The 27,776-nt window shown below is 43.7% G+C and overlaps 2 protein-coding genes across 2 annotated transcripts in view; one reads left to right on the top strand and one right to left on the bottom strand.

Moving 5' to 3' along the window:
* Positions 1 to 21,640, top strand: part of SLC22A3 (solute carrier family 22 member 3) — a 32,800-nt gene extending 11,160 nt beyond the window's left edge. The window contains exons 2-11 of the mRNA XM_059833464.1: positions 2,175 to 2,278; positions 4,248 to 4,402; positions 7,332 to 7,497; positions 8,539 to 8,656; positions 15,167 to 15,264; positions 15,401 to 15,615; positions 18,835 to 18,943; positions 19,188 to 19,300; positions 20,718 to 20,817; positions 21,583 to 21,640. Of these exons, the coding sequence (XP_059689447.1) occupies positions 2,175 to 2,278; positions 4,248 to 4,402; positions 7,332 to 7,497; positions 8,539 to 8,656; positions 15,167 to 15,264; positions 15,401 to 15,615; positions 18,835 to 18,943; positions 19,188 to 19,300; positions 20,718 to 20,817; positions 21,583 to 21,640 (1,236 nt within the window). The remainder of the gene's footprint in view (positions 1 to 2,174; positions 2,279 to 4,247; positions 4,403 to 7,331; positions 7,498 to 8,538; positions 8,657 to 15,166; positions 15,265 to 15,400; positions 15,616 to 18,834; positions 18,944 to 19,187; positions 19,301 to 20,717; positions 20,818 to 21,582) is intronic.
* A 4,791-nt stretch (positions 21,641 to 26,431) lies between these two features.
* Positions 26,432 to 27,776, bottom strand: part of PLG (plasminogen) — a 64,218-nt gene continuing 62,873 nt past the window's right edge. The window contains exon 41 of the mRNA XM_059828114.1: positions 26,432 to 26,712. Within this exon, the coding sequence (XP_059684097.1) occupies positions 26,551 to 26,712 (162 nt within the window). The 3' untranslated portion in view covers positions 26,432 to 26,550. The remainder of the gene's footprint in view (positions 26,713 to 27,776) is intronic.

Below are 27,776 nucleotides of genomic sequence, written 5' to 3'. Positions count from 1 at the left end.
CCTCTCTGCCTATCTCGTCGTGTGATTATTTCCTTTTCTGTTACACTTCAGCAGCACACTTTTAAAGCCGATGTTTTCTTGTCGCTTGTTTTTAGCTCTCTGGTAGGCTGTATTGCCCTGTATAGGTGGCTGCAGATACTCCTCTGAAAGCCCCAACCTCTGCCATCAGCACAGTCAAATGCATTGCCTTCTAAAATCTTCTTTTAATGGTCATTCTCATGAAAAAAATCTGCTTTCCAAAGCTGTATCTTTTGATACTATTTGCCAGGGTTGTCATAGTTTCAAGAAGCAGGAGGTTAAGCAGCGTTTGAAGTCTGAAAGCGCTGCTCCATGTTCAGGCTATTTTAAGAAAGCATTGCAATAGCCCTTGAGTATGACAGCTGAGAGCGGGTTTTATTCCTCTCAGAGGAAGCTGAGGTTTCTGAAGCTCCTGCTCAAGATTTACAGCAGTGGAAGCCAGATGCTGATGGCCTGGCTTGGCTGAAAGATGGCCAGTCAGGCTCCCTGAAGTAACAGGGTTGATATCAAAACCATGATTTTGTTTAAAGTCAGTGGGGGTGGGATATCTGTCGGGTTGAGGACCTATGAGGTTACTAGCCAAGCTTTTCTTCACAGTTGTGAGAGCTGGGAACTGCAGTTCTCAATCACAACATTCCCAGGCCTGCGGCTTCAAGAAAAACAAAAAGCCGCAAACAAACCCAAATCCTGGACTTCCACTAAAATCGTCATAACTAAGAACAATGATTCTGTTGTAGTTACTGTCCAAGACAGTGCTAATAGTACATTTGGAACCAAATCTGAGGAGTTTAATTTTAAAAAGTGAAGAATGGCCCATCGAAATGAGTGTGAATGACACCTGTGTGGAGCTCAGAATATTAAAAGAAATGGTTTCTTACTTAGGTACATAAATAAACATTTAAGAGTATTACTTTAGATTCAGGCTCAGTGAAATCCAAGTCTGGGTGCCCTCTCTATCTCTTGCGTAGGCACCTCTGAAATCCCAGGCACAGGCAATACTCACTGGGCATTACAGCAGGTAAATGGGCTAAGACAGAGCTTGGGCTCATGGCACCACATTTCAGAGTCTGGAGAATTGTGGGTGGCAGAAGAGGCTGTTAATCTTCTCTCTAGCCCACCCTGTGGCCACCCCATCCAAGCACTGTGTTTGAGCACTGGTGTTGTGGTACGTGTACTGGTGAGCACAAATATGACACGCTGTTTGTGCTTCAGCAACCAGCACCTTGCTAGCGATAAAAAGCAAAAGGGTCTCCTCTAGGGTAAATGGTGGCAGCTGCTATTGTCTGTGGCTTCCCTTGGTCCTGAAGCCATGTTGTTCCTAAGGTTACCCCAGGTATGGACTGAAACCTCCCGATGCCCATAAGGTCAGCAGAACTTGGCAGGCAATGGCTGGTATTTCTTTATTCTCAAAGAACCTCTAAAGTAATTTCCAGTGACGTGCTGTCTGGATAACTAATTAATTTTTAGTTTCATTTTAGTTTTAATTCCTAGTCTCTTTGTCTTCCTCCCTCTTACCCACTTCCCTCTTCCCTTCACCCTGTCTATCCCCATCCCCATCCCTGTTAATGAATTCTTCAGATATGCACCACTGTAACGTCATGTTAGGGAGTTATGGCTACTGCAGTATAAGGAATAGAAAAGTCTGGGAAAGCTGCACCAAGAAAATACGTATTCAATGTGTCTGAAATTGATCTGAGATCTGTTTTCAGTTTCCTCAGAGACCACATGTTTTTGCTTTTATCGAGAAGGCGCTAAGAGGAATGATGAAACCATTTCTATAAGCTGATGTTTTCATTGGCTATAGCTGTGCACCCTTATTCTGCACTAAACAAAGTCATGGCTTTGCCTTGGCAACATACTTAACAGCGTTGTGTTTGGTTTGCTAAAGAGCAATTTGCTTTCCATATCTGGACAACTGATGTATGAAACACAGCATCCTTTTGGCAAGAGGGAGCTCTCCCTTTATCTACACGATAGCTTGAAGAGTGTTTGCTACGGCTGCACTTCCCTGGCCCACTGGTGCTTGCTGTTGAACAAGTACATTTGAACTTCACCTTCCCCTTCCCACCTGTCCCTATGCAGTTTCTATAACGCTTTGCCCTGAGGATGATGAATGACCCACCTGGGGTGTTTATACCTTTCCCTTGTTCCCTCAGTATAACCTTGTGTGCGGCAATGCCTGGATGCTGGATCTCTCACAGGCTATCCTCAATCTGGGTTTTCTGGCCGGCGCGTTCACCCTGGGCTACGCTGCAGACAGGTACTGTATAAGCGCTGGTGTCCTTTGATTTTTTTGGAGGTGAAATCACTTGTAGTGTCACCTGCAATGAGCATGTGTCAACACTTTGAAGGTTTAATTCACTTTGGATAAACATCCCCAGCCCGGGTTAACAGAACTCAGCCAACGTAATCTTGGCTTACTTTTGGGCTGGAAACTTGACACAATAGTACTTGCTGATCCTGTTTGGACATTAAAATGTCATGAAAGAGCTTTTCTTGTGGTTTCCGATGTTTTCGGTGCACATCTGGACCCAGGAAGGGCAGAAGGACACAGAAATGAAAAGGAAGCATTCAGAGGAGTTTTCTGGACTGGTGTTTACTGGAGGATGTTTAATAGGCGCCATTGATGAAGAAAGCAGCTACTTGAGGAAAGAAGGAAGGGACTCAGTATAATAACTCTCTCCATTCACAGGCTGGACTCATACGCTTACCACTGAGGTCATAGCTCCCTCCAGCCAGTCCTCAACTGTATTAGAGCTGGATGAATACCAAGGGAAAGATGTGGGTGATATTCAGGCTTGAGCAGCTGACCTGCCCCAGAGCAGGGAGCTCCCATAAGCTCTACCTTGGCCTTAAAAGAGGGAGCCTGGTTTGTGCTTTGTGCTAACAATTAATGGTAGTCAACCTACGTGTTGGCTGAGAGCACCACTGACAATTTCAACATCAGAAATATTTCTTCAGGTCATAAAAAACATTCTTTCTGCCTGTTTCATTTTTCTTTGGTGTCTGTAATAATAGTAATAATAACTTAATGTATGATTTCTTTGTAGGCAGGAATACTTACAAAATTATCTGGAATGTCATCTCAGATAACAAATTTTGAACTAGCAAACAAAAATGGTTTTGAGGAAAACCCAATCTTTCAAAGGAATATAGTAATAAGGGATAAAGTAAGATGGAAAAGATGCCATGGCACTGGCTAACTTAAGATATCTCTGCTCAGTGTCTGGTGGGGCAGTTATGATAATAGCACCTTAAGACTGTGTAGAGATATTACAGCTAATTATTAAAATAAAATAATATGTCTAGGAGTGTATCAATCACAATGTAACTACAGTACAACTATGAACGTGGCACATCAATAGCACTGGAGAATGTGCTGCAGCCAGACCAGTGGACTCTTGTCTCCTTGACAGCACTCAAAAGAATGAATCTGGTTGAAAATACCCTGATTTTTGTCCTAGATAAATTCTTCTCATGAAACGTTTTGAACAAAATGAACAAACAAATGATCTCACAAATACTTTTTAGAAAGATAAACAGCTACATCAGTTTTCAGTTTCTTCTTAAAACAGCAACCATAACAATGCAGAAGAGATCAAAATGGAAATTCTAGTTGTGTTCCAAGGATACAGTTGCCATGAAACTACAGGGAGGTTTTGTTGAGGTTTTCTTTTTTTGGAATTATGGCTTACCTTGGGCACACCTATTAATAATGATGGGTTTTGCTGGAAAAAGAGACTCATGAATACATTTGGCAGACTTTCAAAACAAGTGGTCTTAAACCTAAACAAAACACTGGAAAATCACATAAAGTAATTAAAGAAGAAATTACTTACTTTCACAGAGCTGGCTGTAATTACTATTTGGAGACTAATTTGTGAAAACAGAAATCTCCAACAAAAGTTGCCCTTATTTCAACTGGATCAAAAATCTGAGCTGTAACATACAGGTTATCTACAGAAAGATGAACTGTTTTCTAAAATAAAAGGGGGACTGGTGAGGACATCACCAGTTTTAAAATTAGTGACATAAAGAAGTGATAACTACTGCAGGGAAAAGAGTCCCATATCCCAAGGGCCAACACTACAAAGTTTCAGGCAGCCTTCCTTTGGAACAAGGCCGGTCTCAAAAAGGCACTTTCAGATCTAGCATTAAGATGAGATGCCAGGAAAAAAAATATCTTTTTGGCTTTCCATGATTTTAATTTTCTTTTCCTTTTTCAACAGATACGGCAGAATCCTCATCTACCTGCTCTCCTGTTTCGGGGTTGGGATATGTGGTATCATAGTGGCATTTGCACCAAACTTTACTGTGTTTTTGATCTTCCGTTTTCTCCAAGGTGTGTTTGGCAAGGGGACCTGGATGGCATGCTACGTGATCGGTGAGAGCTGTTATCTTCTTTCTTTTCTGGTTAGGAAAAAAGAGAGATTTTTGGAGGACAAGGAGTCCAGCTATGTCTGCTCTTAATAAGAATTTTTCCTGGGAACAAAGCACTGGCCATGGGGTCAGCAGAATAACCCAAGTCCATCCTAGTTAATGCATTTATCCTCCAAGATAAGGTGGCTGCATGCAAATTGTAACTTGGTCTAGGCTTATGCCTGAACCGAACTTTTGTGGAAGCATTCATTGACCTGTGTCCAGACCATGCTGAGGACCCTTCTAACAGCTGAACAGTCTAGTGTTTCCTTATCTGGCAGCATCTGCTAATTTGCTGGTACAGAGGCGGCCTCTGAGAATGGCAGCAAGTGCAAACTCTTTCTGTTACTCAGTACTGATACGAGATGGAAATGACTAGCAGTGTACATGCCTGGCTGACCTCATAGGATCCCAATGAGAAGACTGGGGAAGAAGTAATGCACTAGGGCAGACTAACAAGAGTGACATGTCCTTCAGAAGTGTCCAGGCTCTCCTCTTGTACCCATCACTGTGGTATCTGAATATGCCTGTGTGCAGCTGGCCATAGGCAATTCAGTAGCAATGCAACACTTTCTGTTGATGTTATCTGAGGACTTCTATGGCTATCTAATCTATGGACTCTGATGGGGAGGGATTAACATAAATAATTAAGAGGTGGAGGAGTAGAATGTGTACATATAAAGGTTTTCTTATTACATAGAAGATCACCAAGATGATCAAAATCTGCAGAGCAAGCCTCAAATCAAACAGGATACACAAACAGGGACACGGTTAATTTTGGCAGAGTCTGCCATCTTCCACAGATGCTCAGAGGAGTTAACTGCTTTTCCTCACTGGAAGGACAGACACTTGGATGGCTGCTCTTCATTCTTTAGCTGGGAGGCTTTTCTTAGTGCCAGGCTGGACACCAGGGTCCATATTAGGATTATTATTTCCTGAAAAGGGAAAAGGAAGGGAAGCTTTTTTATAAATAGCATCAAAACAGCAGGGATCCAGACTTTTTGATAGGTTATAGTCATGGCCCAGCGATGAAGCTCCTCGCATAGCAAGATTACTTTTAATGAGAAAAGGGTATTGTTGTGGCATCTTGAATGACTGCCAGGTTCAGAAAGGGAAACTCCTCTCTAAAGCATGAAATAGGACGGCATTAAGGAAAGCATCCTACTAGAGATGAGACATCAGATGTACTTAAAAAGAAAATCAGCCATTCAGTAATCTACTGTGATAATCCGAAACATAGTGATAACATCATTATATAGTGCAAAAATTTGTAACATCACTGTAGTCTGTGAGGCCTGTGACTTTTTTTTTTAAATTCCTGGGGGAATTTAGATGAGTGAGAGCAGAATTGCAACCAGACGTAAATGGTTATAGTGAGACCTGGGAACACCGTGGTGATGTAGGTGCAAACATGCTTCCTCCAACCCCCTGTCTAGCCCTCTCAGCATCTAAATAAAACCCAGAAGCTCCTAAGTTTTTTGGGCAAAGTTACACTGCTAAGCAGCTCAGGTCCAAGATCCAGTGAAAGGGCCAGAAGCTGCTTTCCCCCTCACTTCCAAACACATGGTCTAATTTTTAACTGAGATCTTATCCTAAAACTTTGGCAAGTGCTCTTAGCAGCAAAATGTTTTATGACAGACTCATGGCTTCCTTAAAATGGACAAGTTTTAACAGAAAGGAATGTTTTGCAATGCTCAGAACACACTGCCTGACTTTAGGGAGAGGTTCAGAGATACAGCATCCTGAGGGACCGTGTATTGCCGCAACCCTAAGCAAGGTGCTTAATTCTTGGAGAGAGTGATTCCACCTAAATCCCTTCGGGGATCTACTCTTATGTCCCAGGATCACCCAAAGTATTTACCAACCTAACATCTTTTAAAAGGCTCCGATTTGAAAAGACAGATCACCAGGAGGATGGTTGCCCTTAATACATCTCCCAAGCTACTGATCTGGGCTTCAGAATCACAACAGGCTGCCCCAAGAACCTCACTTTGCTTTTACATACAACCCAGCTCTTCCTGGACCAGTGCTGAGCAGCTACCTTTAGGCAATAGAGTTGCCCCTGAGCCGTGCAGACATGATGAACAGTCAATAAAAATAGTAATGGTGTCATATCTCCCTGTATTGCCAGCTGAAACAAGTCACTGTTACTTGTAAAATCGTGTCTTCTTTAGTAAAATTACAAAAAAGAAGTGTTTTCTGTGTATTATAAACCAAGGTACAACCCTCTGCTTTTACTCTGCAGGCTAGGTAGTGGTGACAGCTTCGAAACAAACAAGAGACACTTCTTCATGCATTGCTCATCTCAACTGTGGCCTGAAGTATGGGCTTACGTGGGTTTCAGAAGTGATTAGACACATTCACAGAATAAATAATCCACCAAAGGATTAAAAAAAAAAACCAACTAAGGCTATGTTTGTTCTAATAAATAAAACAAGCTGTGGACCATACCATACCTTAGCCCTCAGAGCAACCAGCATGGTACGGCTAAACTCTCTTCCCCACAGCCGCCTTATCCATATTACCTGCTGGGAACAGTCCCTGCCTGGAGGATCCTCTAGTCTGGGGCATGGGCCAAAACTGTGCCAGGAACAGTGCTAACAATTTACCACTAAGCATAATAATGATGCAGCTTCAAACCCCTGTTCTGGCCCTATTTAATTAATTAGTAAACACACAGTCAGAAACTCATCTAGCTGAAGAACAGTGGGGGAATTGAGGAGGAGGTGTCACCTGTGCTTTCCCTGGACAGCCTTGGTGACATGCTTACACTGCTAAAGGCAAGACACTGGGCTAGACAGACTTGTGATCCTTCGTTATGTTCCACCACTAATATTTTTCTTTTGAGTCAGGTTTGTTTCTGTGTTGCTTCTTTTGGCTTTCTCTCTGCTCAGTGACGGAGATCGTTGGTTCTGATCAGCGGATCGTTGGGATCGTGATTCAGATATTCTTCACCCTGGGAATTATGATTCTTCCTGGAATTGCGTACTTGATTCCCAGCTGGCAGGGGATCCAACTGGCCATTTCACTGCCCAATTTCCTCTTCCTTCTCTACTACTGGTAACGTTGCAGTCATTGTTCTTGTCATTATTGCTATTGCTATTTGAGCACCTTGAGACCCTGCTGTGTTCCCAAGTCTCCAGTGTGCAATATGTTGTAGGTTAGGAAGAAGGTGTTTTCATATTGTTGACTTTGACATTTTTAATTCTTTTTAGTGAATCGCAAACATACATTACTTTCCTTTTTCTGCCCAGGGTTTGCCTCTCTTGTCAGCCACAGCTGGCCCTTCACAGAACCCTGCTCTGCTCCTGCTTAGCCCGGGGCTGGCTGTTCATCTGGTTAACTTGACCAAACTCTGCTTTTCCCATCAGCCATGGGACCCCACCTTTACCTCTAATTATGTACTCAGTGCAATCCTGAACCTGCCCTACAGGTCCCATAAGTTGGGCAGTACAGCTAATGAGAAAGCAGAGCACTATACTGTGGTGAACATCTGTTCCAGTGGAGTACAGACATCCAGTGGGCTGGATCCAAAGAAACTAATTCACATACCCTCTTCCTGCACATTGTTTCCTTAAACATTGCCTGTTGTGAACTTCTAAATAGTGAATCGTCTTAACCCTCGGCTAGCAGAAACACCAATTAGTAGTATTGCTTTGTGTTCAGTTGATAAAATATATATACTTCTGAGTGTGTGTGTGTCTGTCTTATAATAATACAGCTAGAAGTTTCCTGGTCTGCCTGTACTTGGTACTACATGTGTTTAGTGTTGACTTTCATTGTTCCTTGCTGTCCCACAGGCACCTCGGTTGCTTGTGGGTTATCATACTTTTGACATCCATTGTGCAAATACAATAGTTAGATTTCTTATTCTTCAGCTTTGCAGAGTATTGATATAGCCTATTTTCTTCTTTCTTGCCCACAGGGATCAGATATTTTACAGCAGACTGACTGGAAAACCAGTCCACAAAAGGGTTTCTGTATCCCAAAGACTGAAAAATCACTGTGTTGTGTATTAACACAGGCAAAAGGCAAAGGACTTTGGATTATTTACGATGTTGAAGGGCAAACCCCCTATTTATGACTTCTGTGTTCTTACAGGGTGGTTCCTGAATCTCCACGTTGGCTCCTGACACGCAAAAAGGGAGAGAAGGCATTAAAAATCATGCATAACATTGCAAAACACAACGGGAAATATCTCTCACCACATTACTCAGAGGTACTGCCATCTGTTTGAGCTAGAGGATTGTTTCTAAACTTTCTTAATGTTTCGAAGGTTCAGTTGTGTTAAAATGCATTCATTCTCTTTATGCGATGGGCAATACTCTTGAAGTGTCACACCAGAACAAGATTATCAGTCCCATACTTACTTTGTTAATTGCAAGAGGGTAAAAGTGAACTGTCTGGAAAGACATGGGCTGAAAATAGAAGTTTGTGAAACAATGAATCAGGTCTTTCATTTGCAACACTCCTACTTTAAAAACTTGTGGGAAATATCAGAAATTAGCCTGAGGGCCAATGGTATCTTACAGCAGCTGCCGTTTTAGCTGACAGAGTGAGTGGAGACAGCAGGATCCACTTCCCTGGCTCCTTTGCTAGAACTTCCTTTTACAACGCAAAGAGAAGACGATGTAGAAAATCGGAATTTAAGTATAAATTTGTTTCCATCCCAATAGGGGAAAATATGTCCCAAAATTCAAAACAGGGGAAGTACTGTCTGAGATCGCTATTTACAAAAGAGGACAATATATGTTAGAATTACAGTCCTTTGACAAGTGTTCTTGATGGAACTGAAAGGACTGATGCATTTCAAATGATACTGTCGTGTCATTGCAGCATTTGCCTTGTTCTGTACTGGGTAGCATTGCATGGCTCTCAGACCATGTTTACTGTGGCATTGGCCTTACAGTTCAGTGACGACAACAGATGTGGACAAGGTTCCTGTTCTGTAACAAACCAGGTCTGGAGCCTAAATGCTAGCTAAAGTAGTGTTAGAAATCATTATTTGAACTAAGGAAAACACCTGCAATTTGTTAGCACACAGCAGCCCAGAGGTGGCATATGGAATACACTACAAGTATTTCAGAAAGAAATTGTGGTTTTCTTATTGAAAAGAAATGACCTACATAAAATTTTGGTCTACCAGTACACAGTAGTATCCTTTAGGCCTACATACATGCATAGGCATATACATATACATTCATTTTTGTACATATACAAAACTATTGTGTCTGACTTTTAACTACATTTTCACTGAGACCAAAGGCAAAGACTTTGGGACGGCAGTGTTTGGAGCAGAGACTGATATGTCCCATCCTGTCAGGAAGGGACATCATGATGTGTGTGCTTTGTAACAGGTAGTTGGCAACCTGGCTTCCAACAGCTTGGTATCTTACCTAGACCTTTCCCATTGCTCATCTTAAGCAAGGGAGAACCTGAGAATTTAGCCCAGTTTATCCAAAAAAGCAGGGTAGCTTCAGCAAAATCCTAGAGTATAACTCCGGATGAAACCCAAGCATTAATTATTGGCACTCTTCTGAAACACCAGTTAGCTGTTCCCAAATCCATAGGATTTTATCCACCTGGTGAGAAACGGGCTTCATAAATCATGCAGCCAGCTTAAGCAGCTATGCTTACTCAGGACCATTCCTCTATAAATATAGACCTTGCATGAAGTGCACACAGGAAGAGGTATGTGGCAACAGAAGGAGTACAGAAATGGCCAGTTGAATTATATCAATATTCCATTATCTTTCCACTTCATTAAGTATGTTAATGAGAGTTCTGGCAAGGTGAAGTTCACACAACAGATTCCACGGAGAAGCTGTGCCCTAACCTATACTATGTCTCAGGATATATGACTTTGGACTAATGATTTTGTGAAGTCAAAACTAGACCTATCAGCAGAGATGAGTATGCTGAAACATACGTTTCCACAGCCATTTGCTTTATTCATAAGCAACTTGTTCAAGTGCCATAACATTACTACAATGGCATTTCTATGAATGTTATGTTGCTCAGAGGAGCACACAAAGGTTAATGGTGGAGAGGGAGATTTGTCAGGGGAAAAAGTTATGTATAACTTACTTGGCCAAGAAACGGGAAATACTGGATAAGACAGTTGTACACTAGTGAGGCAACATGACAGAAGGAGTTTTGATGAGCAGTAACAAGCTAGGCCAGCAATTAGTGAACCATTTTTGCGATGGAAGCCAAGGCATCTCTGTGATACCAGCCAAAGTCAGGAAATTGCCCTCAGCTGTCCCACAATGCAGAATGAGCTTTGCTAGTCACATTGGAGTAGCATCTTACACAACTGGAGGACTGCAGACTGAAACTGGTGGGAGAGAAACAAACTGAAAAGTCTGACTAAGCAGAGACAAAAGGGTAAATCCATTTATTGTTCTCAGCTGGGGCATATACACCCATGAGGTTCCCCCATCCTGATCAGCATTACCTGTGGCCAAGTGTGGCCTAAGACACATAGCAGGAAGGTTGTGATGCTGCAGCTCCTCTTCCACATTCAGCCCTGTGTCCCTATACCCACTTCCCCTCTCTAAACATCAGCTTTTTCAAAGCATCAAGTCAGAATGAAGATGTGTGTCTTTCCCTGTTTTTTGTTTTAAGCTATATTAAATTTTTTTCTTAAGTGTCCCTGCTCATGACCCTAAGCCACTCACAGCTGCAGTAGATTAACCTCCACACATCCTGATTTGTGCTGGATCTGTTCCTGGGATCTTTCTAATATACAATGTCTGTCATCCTTGGTGCTGTGCCCAGAGCAGAGAAAGCATCTGCAGGAAGCGTGTTAGTTGCTGGTCAAGTGTATTTTTCTCATTAACTCACAGAATCATTAAGGTTGGAAAAGGCCTGTAAGATCATCAAGTCCAACCATCAGCCCAACACCACCATGCCCACTAAACCATGTCCTGCAGTGCCACGTCCACACGTTCCTTGAACACCTCCAGTGATGGTGACTCCACCGCCTCCCTGGGCAGCCTGTTCCAATGCTTCACCACTCTCTCAGTAAAGAAATTTTTCCTAATATCCAGCCTAAACATCCCCTGGCACAACCTGAGGCCACTTCCTCTTGTCCTGTCGCTTGTCACATGGGAGAAGAGACCAACACCCACCTCTCTGCAACCCCCTTTCAGGTAGTTGTAGAGAGCAGTAAGGTCTCCCCTCAGCCTCCTCTTCTCCAGGCTAAACAACCCCAGTTCCCTCAGCCGCTCCTCATAAGACTTGTGCTCCAGACCCCTCACCAGCTTCGTCGCCCTTCTCTGGACACACTCCAGCACCTCAGTGTCCTTCTTGTAGTGAGGGGCCCAAAACTGAACATGGTATTCGAGGTGCGGCCTCACCAGCGCCGAGTACAGGGGCACGATCACCTCCCTACTCCTGCTGGCCACACTATTTCTGATACAGGCCAGGATGCTGTTGGCCTTCTTGGCCACCCGGGCACACTGCTGGCTCATATTCAGCTGGCTGTCAACCAACACCCCCAGGTCCTTTTCTCCCAAGCAGCTTTCCAGCCACTCGTCCCCAAGCCTGTAGCATTGCATGGGGTTGTTGTGACCCAAGGGCAGGACCCGGCACTTGGCCTTGTTGAACCTCATACAACTGGCCTGGGCCCATCCATCCAGCCTGTCCAGATCCCTCTGCAGAGCCTTCCGACCCTCCAGTAGATCAACACTCCCGCCCAATTTGGTGTCATCTGCAACCTTGCTGAGGGAGCACTCAATCCCCTCATCCAGATCATTGGTAAATATATTAAACAAGACCGGCCCCAAAACTGAGCCCTGGGGGACTCCACTTGTGACTGGCTGCCAGCTGAGTTTTAACTCCATTCACCACGACTCTCTGGGCTCGGCCATCCAGCCAGTTTTTTATCCAGCGTCGCGTACACCTGTCTAAGCCACGAGTTGCCAGTTTCTCCAGGAGAATACTGTGGGAGACAGTGTTGAAGGCTTTACTAAAGTCCAGGTAGACAACTCACGTCAGTATTCCCTTTCATATAGCAACTCCAGAATTTCAAGCAAAGTGGTACAGGTGTGGAGGGACAGGGAGAAGAGAGAAGCATTATCCATCAATGCATTTTGGCTAAGATTTTCCAATACATCTGTGACAATTTCATTAGCCAAGTCCCTTAGAACGGTTCAGAATGTAGCAGCCTTGCTTTTTTATTGGCATGCAGAAACCACAGATGATCTTTATATAAAAACAGATAAACATTTGCTTCTTTTGCTCTGTGAGATATGACACTGGTACAGTTCAGCTCCATCCGGAACTCATTAAGTTAATTGTAAATTATAAACTCTTTTTTTCCAATTGTTCATAATTATCCTAGCATGTTTTTTTTCAAGATAATTTTTTTATTATTTGTCTCTGTCCAAAAGCAGAATGGACTGCAACCAGCTGAGTAAGAACTGCTTCTTGAGAGAGTCGTGTATCAAAAAAACCCTCTCCCTTTTTATATATATATATATATTTCTACGATATAGACATATCTAGACATATATTTCTAGTATGTATTAACTTACATAAATATCCATTATAGTCATACATGGATGTACTGTCCTGTGCAGAATTAAGCATGTGCAGAACTATATGTCTGTGCTATGAGGAATCTTTAAAAATTAGTGCAGAAAAACTGATATGTAATTTGGTGGGACATAAAAATGTCAGGGAAGTTGGTTACAAAACTTCCTCCAGAGTTTTCATATAGTGTATCTTTGGAAACATGGGTGCTGTCATTGAATTCCTGACTACACTGATGTGAATAGAAAAGCTCTTCTTGACTTCAAAGAACAAAAAGAGGATTTTTTTCCCCACGAAGAGTTGACCCTCCACAGTGATTTTTTTCTTCATCCATTAAAAAAATGCGTACTCATGTTTGGAGTTATTATGACGTTATTAAGACATAAAAATATATGGCAGCAGCCGTGCTGAATTTATCTTTAGTCTTTTGGAAAACTAAACCCATATTTGCACAAACTCACAACTGATGGCTGGCAGCCTGCTCTTATAAAGAAAGTCATGGCAGCTTTATAACCATAATACAAGAGAGTCCAAGAGTAGTGCAGAAACGCAGCAATCTCCACCTGCCCCACAAAGGGCTCTGGCATGCAGCAGAAGGGACAGTGCTTTGAAGAAAACTTCTGAATCTGGTTACAGAAGAAAAGCAAGAGGGACTAGAAGGGAAGTTCAAATAAATGTGAGGTTTCTCTGTCCACTTACAAAGTTTTGTGTCGCTCAGTTATGAAAAAGTCATGTGTAAATACATTCAGCCAAATCTCACTGAAAAACATCTGTGCTACCTTATGATATGAAAAGCAAATGCAGGGCGAAAGCTTTGGGCATAGCCCTGGCTGAGCTGACAAGACCCTTGGGCAATGCCTTTGGCTTTATCCGTGTTCTCATGGATCTACATGTTCCCACATTCTTATCTATCCTTTCACCCACGTCTCCCCACGGGCTGGGATTGTTTCCTTGGGCTCCTGCGCCCTCGTGGGCAGCGGGTCCTGTGGTCGTAGAGAGGGCTTTACTCTTTGCTCTCTTAGGCCTCCTCTCAGAAGAGGGGCAATAACTGAGAGTCAAAGCAGCCAGGCTGCCTGAAATCCTCCTCAAAATGGTGCAGCAGGTTTAACCCCATGTTTCCCACAGCTGCTTTGAGAGCTGATGGCAATCCCACCCGTGGCTGCCAGTACTTGGGCGGTCTCACGGTTTGTCCCTGCCTAAAACCACCTCTGCATTCTCTTCCTCATCTTCCTCACCTGCCAAATGAACATACGAACAAAAGGGCCTCCACTTGGCTTGGACATCATGGTTAAAAACTGTTGGCCACAGTTAAAAACAGACTCCAACAATGTGCCTAGTCCTTTTTTGGTCCTGCTAATATTCTGGCTCCACAATATCCTGTGGCAATGAACTCCAACAGGTAAACATAGGATGTGTGAAATCCTGTCCTTTTCTGTTATTGTTAAACCTTCTAACTAATGATTTCATTGAGTGCCTCATTGTGACTGTATTGGAGGAAGCTGTGAACAGATTTGTTATACTTTGTAGGCAGTATGAGGACCATTAATTCATACTTTGCAGGATTTTTTTTCTTCCAGGGTAAAAGCCGTGTTCAGCACAGTGCCTGTGTATTTTAATACCCTCTGAATTTCACCAGTTGAATGTTTTGTAGCACCCAAGCACCTTCACAGATCTGCTCTTTCTTTCACTCCTCTTTTCTTCCTGCTGCCCAGCTGTGCCACCAGGCATGTTCCCAAGCTTGCTGCTCACCCCCTCCCTCCCTGTTTCCCTCAGCCCATTGCTTTGCCCTTCCTGCCACGGTCTCCTCCTCTCTGTCACCTCTGGCAGAAGGCAACTCTGCTCCCAGTGACCCTGATGTGACAACGACTGCTTATTGCCTTCCAAGAAATTCCAGGTCAACCTCTCTCAGTTTACAATGAGGAAATAATTTTTCCACTCTCAAGTCAAGATTGGGGATTTTTTTTCTGATTTTTGCACAATCATCGTTAAGGAAAGCCCACAGCTGTGTCCAGTTATAAGCTGTTTCCCGTATCTGCACAGTGCTCTGGAGTGCTAAAAGCAGCAAGCTGGCTCATCAGCACCATTGCTCACTGGACTGGAATACTGCTGACCACCATGTTTACATAGAAACTCTGACCCAGCGCCTGCCTGACCCCCGAGAGCTGACTCTACTGCTTGCTTTTCTCCTCAGATCACTATTAGCAATGAGGAGGTCAGCAACCCCTCCTTTCTCGACCTGGTGAGGACTCCCCGAATGAGGAGGAACACGCTCATCCTGATGTACGCCTGGTGAGTGCCCATGTCAGTCCAGCTTGTTACCACGGTGGGGGGTTTTGAAGAAAAAATCCCTCGTGACTTTTAGGGTCTTTCCAGCTGCTTGTAGTAATTTCTTTGCCTCTCAACATTTTTTCCCTTTGCTGTTTAGGTTCACAAGTGCCCTGATCTACCAAGGACTTGTCATGCGCCTAGGAATTGTTGGAGGAAACCTCTACCTAGACTTCTTCATCTCAGGAGCTGTGGAGCTGCCTGCTGCTCTCCTAATTTTAGTGACAATTGATCGCATTGGCCGGTGCCTTCCCTTTGCAATAAGCAACATCGTGGCAGGAATTGCATGCCTCATTACTGCCTTCTTGCCAGAAGGTAATTCCCTCCCCAACGTCAGGCTATTTAGGTCAATGGCTTCTCTCTGACACTCTTAAGCAAGGACAGCAGGCCACACAAAACTGTAGATAAAAAGTGTCTGGTGATGCAAGCAGCACTGCAGCCATGGAACAACATACCTTATTTGCTTATAGATTGTCCTAGGACATGTAATGGTCATACCTTTGTTGGGTGGTGAGCAACAGCTGGGTGTAGTCTTAGAAAAAATTTGTACTGGCCCTGTACTGTGTTTGAAGACAAGTGCAAGGGAAGAGTACACAAACATAAAGGGAAAATACATTCCCTGACTTGGAAGACAATTAATGATGGAAAAAAATCAGTCATTTAGCTGAGGTAGCTTGGTGGTCTTCCCATTTGCAAATCAAACTATGCAAACCACAAAACAAGGTAGGGGCTGTGGCAGACAACGGGGAGATAGTTGCCCTGCCCTCACCCTCCCAGGGGTTTGGACAATGTTAAGGGGTTGGAAGAAAGGTATGGCTTTGGATTATGTCATTCTTATCTGGTTTCAAAGACAACTAAAATGTTTGATATTGCACACAGGCTTCCCAGCACTCCTATCTATTCTTTAAATTGTTTTCCCTCCTGTGTATTTTTTTTATCCCCGGGGAAGCATTTGGAGGTGCTCTGAAGTGAATGTTACCACATCAGCATGCCTTGCCTTAGCGTAGCTGAGGACCAGCAGCTGAACAGGCATTGGAGAGGCTTATTCCTCCCCTAGGACGTTCCTGTCAAAGTAAGGGATGGTCCTGGCCAGCCTTAGATGTTTTAATTCCTGAAGTTATATCATGGGGCAATCGTTTTCCTAGAGAAGAGCCATGAAAAGCCACTTCAAGAGTATGACGTGCCCATGAAAACAGGCAGGTTTGTGGAGGGTGCAAAATGAAATCCTTCAAAGAGGTGTGTTGGTTCACCTCCATCTCAGTTAAGCTCCCATTAAAAGGATTCCTGCAAAGGTACTTAAAATTAATACTGTATGCTTGAGGAGCTTCACTGCTTTAATAGAAGCAGAAACGACGGGCAAGGCAAATGGAGAGGGAAGATCAACGGTCTGGTCCTGGTGCCGACACTGGTGGCTGTGTGACTGCCCTGGGATGTCAAGTTGTCGTCACTTGTTTGCAGTCATCGGTTTGACCACTGAAGCCCGCAAGGACTAACTCTGCTGTCCTGGCTGATTTTCCCCAGGTCCCCACTGCTGTGTGCCTCTCATGTCGAGCAGATACCAGCTGCCCTGTGCTCCTGTGGCAGCTCCCCTGACGCGGGGCATGGCAATTAAGCCACAGAGGGCCTGGTCACCATGTCATCTGCTGGCTTTGTCAACATCGTTCTCCACCCGTTAACAAAGTACAAAGGACCCGCTGGGACAGCAGGGGCTGGGGACTGTTGATTGCCTGGAGCTAGGGGTGTTGCAGGAGGAGGAAACAAAGAGTGGCACCGGGGAATTACTCCTGCAGGACACCTGTCTCTAGCACCTTCATGTATTTTGGGCCACACCATATGCTGAGCATGGTGCAGCAGGTCTGGGGTTAGAGCAGGAGCATCATGTGGGGCTGGTATGGCTTGAGTGAGGGGAGAAAGCGGTGGCCTGGGGGGGCAGCAGGATGCTGTCACCAGCCTGCTCTCAGTAGCGGTGAAGTGCTGAGGGGACATTGCCCAGGTGAGGAAAGGACAGCCTGAGGAGTAGATACTGGCAGATGGGATACCTGATGTCCAAATCCTGCTTTCAAGAAAGGTCTGTTTATACAGGTGGGAAAAGCTGCAGCGGCAGCTTGTAAGAGCTCTGTCACGCTGGGGTGTTCATACAGTTCGAGTCCCCTGGCAGGGGGAGGAGGCACACAGGCGTCATCCTCACCTCGGGAGTCTGATGGACTGAAGGGGTGCCAGGGAGACAACATAGATCTGTTTTGTTCTTTCCAGCCGTTGCTTTTCTTACAAGTATTTGAAAACAGAACTTTTCAGGGCAAAAGCAGTGTCTCGCAACATGGGATGAAATTTGATGGAGGTTTGTTTGGTTGTTTTGGAAGGGAAATAACCCCAAGCATCCCATTTTTTGGTTCAGAGCAAACTGAAATGTTTTTGTGTTCTTCCTATTGAAGTTTTGAGAAAACACAATCACCGCCAGAGCCCTCTCCAGTGGCAGAGCTCCCTTCATGGCAGGTTCAGGCTTGTTGTTTCACTCGCCTCCCTATCTGCCCGGTCATGGTTAGACCGTACAGGCAACCATCCTCTCCCAAGAGCATTGCAGAAATGCTGATTGCATTGCTTGTGACGCTCCTCTGGAGGCCACCGGCTCTCCCGAGTGGGCAGTCAGACTGCTGAGGGGTTGCGCACAGCGAGACAGGACGGCTCTGCCCTGCGGTGCAGGTGTGACCATCGCACCCCCTGCTGATGTATAAGGGCTCCCCGCTGACGTATACAGGGCAGTGGCTGGGTACCAGGGCTCGAGCAGAGCTGGGAGAGCTGGGAAGAGCCACCAGGACAGCGTGAGGCCCCTGGGCCAGTCGTGCCAGGTACAAAGACAAGCACCAGGGAAGGGAAGGGGGAGGATGGCCAGGAGTAGCACAATTAAGAGTGTGTCTAATGTGCAATGGCTAGACAAATTACAAAGTGTAGTTGGCCTGCTCTAGGGTGAATTATTTTACTGTAGCATCTCTGGAGGTATTTAAAAGACATGTAGATGTGGCACTTACGGACATGGTTTAGCGGTGGACTTGACAGTGTTAAGTTTGCGGTTGGACTTGATGATCTTAAAGGTCTTTTCCAGCCTAAATGATTCTATGATTCTATGCACCTTTAGAGGTAGCTTCTTTGTGGTCAGAAGGCTTTGGCAGGTGGCTCAACAGTGCTTCTTACAGCATAACTTCCCTATATAAATACATGCTCCTTTCCAGAGTACAATTTGGACATGGTCATGGAAGCTTATAATGTTTGTTCTCCCACTCATGCTGTTATGCCCCACCAGCATCTTGAATCAATTGACTGGAAGTGATTTCTGATTCTCCAAAGCAGCCTTGCATGATGCTGGAAAGCAATAAATGCCAGTATAGATTGGTATCTACAGTAGTGGCCTTTCAGTCTGATTTGCACTGATCCAGTGTTTCTGTGATGTAGCTTCTGCTGACAGGGCCTGGGGCTCTCTGAAATGCTCTGCTGGTGCAGCAAAGCACACTTCACCCGGGTTTATTTTTGAACGAACAGATATCCCATGGCTTAAAACAACGGTTGCCACTCTGGGAAGACTGGGCATCACCATGGCTTTTGAAATCGTCTATCTTGTGAACACTGAATTGTACCCTACAACGCTGAGGTACGTCGAAAGCTCCCAGAATCTTTCAGCTTTTCCCTCTGCTTTTCCCAATTCCCTATTTCACTGCTGTTTAGTAAAACTTGGTTTTCTCCAGAGTTTCCTAACTGAATATCCACTGCTCAATGTGGATGGCATATACTGATGAGGTGATTTTTGGAGACAAGTCTACATTCTGCTCCTTAAACTGCTGGTTCATCTGTTTGGTAGCGCCTCTCAAATATCTGGCACTCTTTCTCTTTTGCAGAAACTTTGGTGTTTCCCTGTGCTCAAGTTTGTGTGACCTAGGTGGGATCATAGCCCCATTCCTGCTTTTCCGATTAGCAGCCATTTCGTTGGAGCTACCTCTAATTATTTTCAGTAAGATTTGATTTTAAGTGTACTTTTGGTTTAAAAATCCTTCTCCTAACAGAGCTTTTCTTTGGGGGCAAAAGCGTAGTGTGTGGCCTCATCTCCCCCTCAGACCAACCCCTCTCAGCCTTCATGCCTAGAGCAAGAGACTGAACGGCAAATGGGTGAAATGTGGGTGATTTCACAGCATGCTATGGAAAAGCTCAGGTCTGCTTGGGTAATTTGGCTGAACGAGCATAAAAGAGACTATATGTGAGGTGCTTTAAGACTGAGAAACCTTACAGCTAAGTTCTGTAATTGCAGAAAAGTATGCTTAGTTTCCCAAGAGTAGAGGTTAATGGTGTCCTTTAAAAAATACTTGGTTTGGGTTTTTTGGTATATACAGTTTTGGCTATGGATTTTGTATTAACCATAACTTTGTATTCCTGTCAAACGCTTTTCCTCAGTTGCATTTTGGAAAAAATGAGCCTTGTGGAGTAAATCTGTGGAAAAAAAATCAGTTGTTTCCAACACAGAAATGGGAGTCTATGGCTAAACCAGACTCCCAGGAGATACATGCGACTGGGAAGAAAGCAAAAGAGATAGGATAAAATAAGAAGGGAAATTGGTGCTAATGACAACTTTAGCTGAAAACAAAAATGGAAAGACAAAAGGCATTTTAAAAGATTACCATTATTCCTAGAATAGACATATATAGAAGTATGGTGTTCACATTATCTAATTCTGAAATTCTGCTGCTGCTGAAGGACATATGAATTCCCACTGTCTTGAGTAAACAGCTACAACATCACAGAGGATCAGAGAGTACTGTGCAACAGCTAGGGAACATATTATGTTTTGCTCCAGCCCTCCTATTTTTGGCTTATTACATAATTTAAATTATATCTATGCAGGAAATTATTCCAAAATAACCATTCCTGATGAACTATTTTAGGCTGGCTCTGTATCTGAATGCTCTTTCCCAAGGATGAAGTTTTATTCTGAATCACATAATCTACTTTGTCCACGGAAACATGAAGAGAGTATTTCAGGAAAATCTCAATGGTCTCAAGAAACATGCGCATGTACGTGATACAGCCCTTTGAACAAAGGCAGATTTGTCTTACATGAGAAATACCATCCTGGTTCCAGTGCAGTTTGTATGCACTTGCCCATGTGCACTTATCTGTTTTTTACTTCTAAGATCTCCCTTTTGGGGCAATTCAGCCTGCAAATGAACCCCTAGCCCTTAAGTTTTTTGTAATAAGATAAATTAATGTAGCATGAAGGTGTTTGATGAGAGTAGGATAATCAGAAATAGCTGTTGCACTTTCAATATCTCACTTCAACCTTAATCTGAATAAACTTTCCTCAATGGATAAACCCTGAAAATAAGAAAAGTAATAATTTTCTCACTGCTTTGGTATTTCTTCAATGTCCATTGTAGGTATTCTCGCAGTTGTCTGTGGCCTCCTAGTATTGCTTTTACCAGAGACAAAGGGAATCTCCTTGCCAGAGAGAGTGGAGGATGTGGAGCAGCTTTCAAGGTATGATATGTATTTTCTTACTTTTACTTGTGTGAGGTTTCCTGAGGGTGTTCTCCTTCAACCTTATAAGCTGTCATAAATTATTGATGTCTTCCAAATGTCAAAGTAAATTTCCTAGTCAGATTGATGTTATGAGCAGGTGGTATTTTCCTCAATAGAAACATGAACTTTTCAGTACCACTAAGGCAGGTTGTAAAAAAAAAGAATGGGGATAGAATCTGTATTTTTCTCATAGAGACACAAAGTTGTCTTATGCAGCTCTAGAAGCAGAAAGTAATAGTGTGCAAGAGAGATACTGCAAAGTATAGCCTGCAACTCTCTGCTCAAGAAAGCCAGCCATTACCTCAATCAAAGCATCCTGTGAAGAAGGGCCCATGATCATGGGAGCATTTCCACAATTTGTGAAGTCATTGAAAAGTCACGTACAAGATGAATTTATAGCTGAAGGGTTGTAGGCACAGCTTTCCCACTCCTGGCACATGGCAAGGCTGCACCTTGCACATGGCACTGCACCACAGGTGTGCAGGGAACATTTACAGCTTGGCTAAATTTCTTGAGGAGCTAGTGCTATACATTAATGTTTCAAGCAGTGGCTTTGGATATCACATCAACAACTTTTGCCTGCTTCAATGTACAAACTAAAGAAAGAGGAAATTTTCTATACAGAAAGTAAATGTTTCAGTACCGCAGCTTGGACTACAACTTGGACTACATCTTTTCCCATTTCTTTCACTGTTATACCCTTCTCCCCTTCTGTTTCTTCAGTCATTTTGGTAAATGTGGCAAGAAACGAAGACACCAGGACACCAACTCTTATATTTGACCTTTGAAGGACAGCACTGAGCAAAGAACCATGTTCCCACACTGGGAATTTTTTCTCCACCTGCCACCACTTCAAAATTTGCTGCAGAGAATGGATTAAACTCCATGTTCTTCTTCTAAGCATAAGGACATTTAAAACAATAGTGTATTTTTCTATAAATAAGGAATAAATTCATTTTTTTCTGAGTATGGTGTTTGAAGGAAGGGAGTACTCTGTGGTTCTTGGTAGAGGACAAAACAGCTTTAAAAAGATGCACTATCCAGCTCAGTGAGCTCTTATTTATTTCTTTATATACTTGAGCCATTTGTTTATTTCTATTGTTAGCATATAGCTTTGGGCGGGGAGGGTTTGAAACAGGACTGCTTGTTTAAGATTTGGATGACTTTGAGGAGGAGAGGATGAGTATTTCAACCTGTTCTCCTTTGTCCCTGGAGAATCTGGACAAATAGAAGATCTGATGGCTCAGGAAGGAGGGTGCTGATCAGGGTGGCCCCTTCTCTGGTTGGGAGGAATGGGAATCAGAGGTGTGCATCAGGAGACCCTCGCCCTGGTCTGATCCTCTCCCCCAGCAAGCCTCTGCCACACAAGTCCTGCTTCCCTCCCTGTTCAAGGGCTTTCTGAAATGTGGCAGCAGTTCTCCTCCTCTCCTTCCCAGGACTTTATGTAGGTGTCACATACTACACAGGGCATTAGCTCTGCAGGTCAGATTGTCCTACTCCCCATTAGTGCCTCCCCCCAGATCCAGCTGGGGTTCATGTGACACCTCATTGTCCTGTCCCCTGGCCAGGGACCCCCATATCTCTGAGGGAAGGGCTTCTGCCTGCTCTCCTCTGTCAGGTGCTTTTCCAACCCTCTCTTTCAAGAGCATGCTGATTTTTTCCCTAAAACATGCTCTCTGCACATCCGTACAAACGAAATTCCCTCACCCTGACCACTGCCAAGGTGACCTGCAGTTTCCATCTTCTGTCCATTATTTGTCATCTTTCTGCCTTGGGGATAAATTACTTGGGTTGTTGACAGGGATGTTAAGCTGTCTTGGGAAGAGGAGCAGGGATGAGACAAGAGCTTTGGTTATGGAGGGAAGTGTTAACTGGTCCTGGTTGTTTAAAGTTGACCTGTAGCAGAAGTGTTTGAATCTGTGGCTCTGCAAGCAGATAGCAGGGACAGCCTGCCTTCCCTTTCAGCTGTATGACCTTCTTCATCAAGCATTGGGTCCTGGCCACTGACAGGCAAGCAATACATTCCTTACAGTGAAGGACTTGAGAAGATGTGGTGTTCAAAAAGTATGCTGTTAACAACAGAGAATTAAACAAGAAAAAGAAAGTGACTGAGCTCTTGTGAAGGGCCTTATAAGCTCAGAAAAATAACATATTTGGCATAAGCAAATATAGGACTGAGTATTGAAGGTTCATACCTCAAATGAGTAATGCTAACATTACAATCAGTGCAGCTGAATCACTGCTGCTCTAGTCTAACCATCTTAAGAACACACATAGGCAGGTGCCTGCACAGTGGGGTTTCCTATGGTGAGGAGTATACTGTGCATTTCAACAGTTCCTGACTCTCCCTGCCTTTTCCCAGCAACTGCCCATACCGCCAACCCTGCTAGAGGAAAAGAGGACCTTTGCTAGTAATCTCGATTGAATGTTTGCATACTTTGAGCAGTTAGTGATAAAGGGCTGTCTTTCAAGGCTGTTTCTAACTTCCTCTGAGGCATAGTTAAAGGTCAATGGGATGCTTAGCAAAAGTCAGTAGTGATTGAAAGATATGAAACTAAATGGGCATCTCATAATACATCTAGCTAATTGGCAATATCTAGAAGACAACCCAAAACCGGAGCTACCGCTGCAGGGAGAAAATTCTTCCTACACCAACGCGGTCTTCTGCAGATATCCGTAAACTCCCTTGTCTGGCTGGTAGACACCAGCCCTGAACTGGAAGCTGCTGCCTTCCTTGCACCCAGCCAGCCTGCATCGCAGGCACGGCCGTTGGAGACCCGGGGTGAGGCAATGAGATATGATCCTGTATGAGCTGAGCCTCCCTCTTCCTTTTGATGTTTCTTCTTTGTGAATTTTAATTTTTTTGAATCGGTTTCTTAAACACTACAACAGTCTGAGAAGGACTGTGGAGATTGTTTAAAGCTACAGCTTGCCAAAGAAATGTCAATATTACTTGCCAGCTGCTGCTGTTTGTGGACGACTAAAATGTGTTGAGAGGTGAGAGACACAAAGACTTGTTTCTGGCCTTTCAGACGGTTCTTTGTTTTGCATAGCATCATATGTTGCTCAGAAGAGAATGTAAGTGAAATATTTCAGTATGTGAAATGGCTAGGAGCAGTGTCAGAAGTTTGGATGTATTTATTTTCTAAAAATTCATATGTAAAGGACAGCAGGAAAAAGCCTGTGTATGTGTTCTGACTTCTAATATGATAGTACTTAACAACTTCAGGTAGAGTTTGTATTTGGTAGTGGCTCCTGTGCTAACTCTTACCCCTAACAGGGGGATTTTGAAAGATGGAAAATCTTCCCATCTCTGTGAGACTTCGGATTGCCTCATGAAGGTTGTGAAGTGGGTAGTAACCTGTTGTACAACCAGCGGTTTGGTGACGGTGGGGTTACACTGTTGTGGGTGAAAGAGGTCAGATGAGGTGGTGGAAGCGGAGGGAGAACTTCAGTGAGGGATGACCCCAAGGGGAACTAGCTGGGATTGTGCAGACCACTGGACAGGCTGCTTGTTTAAAAAGAGTTATTATAAATTACTATGTGCCTCAAACCACTTAACACATTGAGCATTAAGGAAAAGTCCTACAAACTTCTCAGGTGGGAAAGCATTGTTCTCCTAAACTGCATGGGTTGACACCAAAAAGGCTCTTGTGACCCACCTCAATGAGAGACACCTCTTCAGGAGGGGCCAAACACTGCCAGCTGTAGTTGTCTTGCATGTGTTATACTTCAGAGGCTCAGTGAGAGATGTGATGTGCATAGCAGACAAAGGATCACCTTACTACCGCCAAAGACGCACGTTCAACATGACCTCAGAAACCCAGGACCTGTGTTGTTCCTGCCTGAAAAGAGATTCCCCAGACCAACAAATGAGTAAATGTGCTATTTGGTCCAAATGTGCCACTGCCATCAAATTTGCCTTGTTACTTCATCCAGTCTATGCAAGTGGTTAGTGATAACTGGCAATTTTTATTGCCATTGACACTCTCGCAGAAGGAAAAGATCACAATTTACATGCTTTAAGAGGTTATGAGGTGGAACTTCTGTTGCTGTTCAGGCATGTCCAGGCATTTCTGGTGGGTTTGGCAAGGACAGCAGGAGTGGGTTTGTCTGCCTACAAGCCAGGTATTAACCGTGCCTGCAAGAGTTCACATTTGAAGAGCTTTACAAATCAAAGACCAAGCTGCAACACAGATTTCTGTTGTCAGGGAAGTACTGTGCATATTTCTTGGCTGAATTAATGATCCAAATGAATAGATACAGGCAACATGCAGGAGGGTATTTGCGCCCAATGAATCCCCGCCCTCGACCAGAAAGGTGGGTGGGGAATGCTTTGTCAGATCTGTTTCTGCTCAGGAAGGCAATGCCCTGAGATCAGTGCTTCTCACAGGATCAAACTCCAGGTGTAGAAGTTGCAAAAATTACCCTGCCACCTAACTCTGTTTTATAGCTCTTATCTCCCTCTATAGCCTATGGGAGAAATAAAAAAGAACCCCTAGGATGCAACCCATCCCTTTTGTAATATACATGCATACAAAAAATAAAAAGACAATTTAAATTAAATGACGTGAAGCTTGGCACACCTGGGAATGGACCTCTGCAGTGCAGAAAGTGGGCAAGACAAATCCCAGCCCAGGAAGTAGCTGTATTACTTGGGGTACACTCAGCACACCCTGGGGGTGTAGGAAGGAGTTGATGTGGAGCTGGGGGTCCCCAGGCACCTCCTGGGGTGCTCCCTGGCTGATATGCAAGGGGTGCAGGATGAGAGCGGGGGCTCATAGTTAGCAAGTGTTTCACTTTGGTGAGTGTGAGCCAAGCTTTCCCTGGAAAGCATCTCTAAAGGTCTAAGCTTTCACTTCCTATAACCTCAGGCATGTGTATGTCATTTTCTTTTAGAGAATAAAACTGTACATGCAACGGTTATATAGTGAGATAAAGTTATATAGTGAAACAGGATGGGTACTATGGACAACAAAATTTTATAATACTTTAAACATATTGTCCTTTCTTGCTGTAACGATTGACAGTTATTTCTCTTTCTTCACTATGGACTAACTTTAGGGTGAGGCTATTTTTTATTCACCGGTTTATATCTCTGATGCAATATTTGTACTTTTGCTGACACTCAGATTTACATGTCAATAAAAAATATGAAAATACAAACCAAATATGTTTACTTCTGGTTTTTTTTTTCATCCTGTGTATTTCATGCTATTGGACATATCTAATAAAACTTCACATGTTCAGTGAGATTCTTCTTTGGTTTGTATCATTAAATTGGTAAAAGGCTCAGACAACTCATAGAAAATGAGAAGTATTCTCCTTTCTTCATTTGTTGGAAGCACAACATCTTGGGAAAGTCAACCTTAGAAGAAAAAGTCATTGTAGAAACTAATATAAGGTTGAAATGCAGATGTCCAGTTACAGCTGAGGTTCGGATTTTTGACACGTATTTCAAAGGTGGGTAAGTCTGTTGTCAAACATAGCAAACCATAGAACATATAGAAAAAGGGTAACACACTGACAGTTGGGTTTCTTGGCAGCAACTGTTAATTTATAGCAATTTAAAATGGATGATCATATTTATTTTACTTTCTTATAAATGATTGTAGCTTTAATATTGCACTTGGAATCTTGTATTTCCAATGTGCATACTGCATTCCAGAAGAGGGCAGTCCATACCCAGGATCAGTTGTTTTCCATTGTACTCTTAATCCAAGGAATATAATTAGAAACTCGCACGTAAACACCAGGTTTCATGGGTTGGGCACAGCCAAGACCCCAGGAGGTGACTCCATGTTGGACAAATTTATCTTGGTCCAGACAGACTAGAGGTCCTCCACTGTCCCCCTAAACAGAGAAAGAACAGGATGATTCCTTCATGAACAGCCCCATGTGCAAGAGTGGTCTTCTCACAGCAGGCACAGAAACAGAGGTACCTCTCGCATGTGAGGAGCACACAAGTTAAAAGAAAACACTGGAGCTATAGCCAGAGAAGAGTTCTCTATGCATGTTGTTGAACACTGTTATAATGTCATCTCTTCCCGTCATCCAAGTATTACATTTATTTGTTTTTTAAGTAAGTGGATTTGGTGAGCAGGAATCTGATTGCCCTTAGTAACTTAAACTGTGCTTTCTCCCTCAGTCTCTTCCTTGAGGTCTTCATGGCTTCCTGTTGTTACTAGATGATCCAAGACCAAGTGAATGCATGAATTCAAGCCATGTGTCTTAAGACATGAGTGCACACCCCTCAATGGCCTGCTTGCCCATCACAGTGCTTCTGCATAGGGTATCTGTGCTGTATTGGCAATGGCACTGACCTGCTGGCTGGGGCAGGCAGTCTGCCGTTTCCAGACTTCTTTATGGAGTTATCTCTAGCTTTTCAGGGAGGAAGCTTTCCAGCTTGATTCAGTATGTTGAGCATTTCTAAGCCCTTTCATGTAGAAAGACACTGAAGAACTCAATTTCAAAACCTAGACTTCTGAAGAAGCCTTCATACCACAATTGTGAGATGAGCTATTGCCAACCATACGTTTCCTTTTCAGCAAAAGGGAAGTCCAGCATGCATTTTGCCTCACCCGGTGTGATTTTGACAGGCACTGGCACTGACACTTGGAAATTAGTAGTTCTGTTGGCCCTTGGTATGCCTGCATGGCAGACTCCACTGCATTGCTCCTTGACTGCTAACTGGGATGCCTCAGTTATTAGTTGAGCTAGCTTGGACATCAGAACTAGTCTAGCTGAGGCAAGCAAAGTGGTCTGGGAAAAAAAAAAATCAGATGGTTAGTCACTCTAAGCTGGCTTCTATACACCTGGCTCAGGCAGCCATGTATTACCGTGTGCTCTGTAGTTCAGGCTTATCTGAAAAATTACCTGCCTCACTTCCTAGCAGCCAACAAGGGAACAAGGGAGGA

This window comes from Gavia stellata, chromosome 2 (genome assembly GCF_030936135.1).
Source record: "Gavia stellata isolate bGavSte3 chromosome 2, bGavSte3.hap2, whole genome shotgun sequence".
Taxonomy (NCBI): domain Eukaryota; kingdom Metazoa; phylum Chordata; class Aves; order Gaviiformes; family Gaviidae; genus Gavia; species Gavia stellata.
This window is presented reverse-complemented; position numbering and strand designations above follow the sequence as displayed.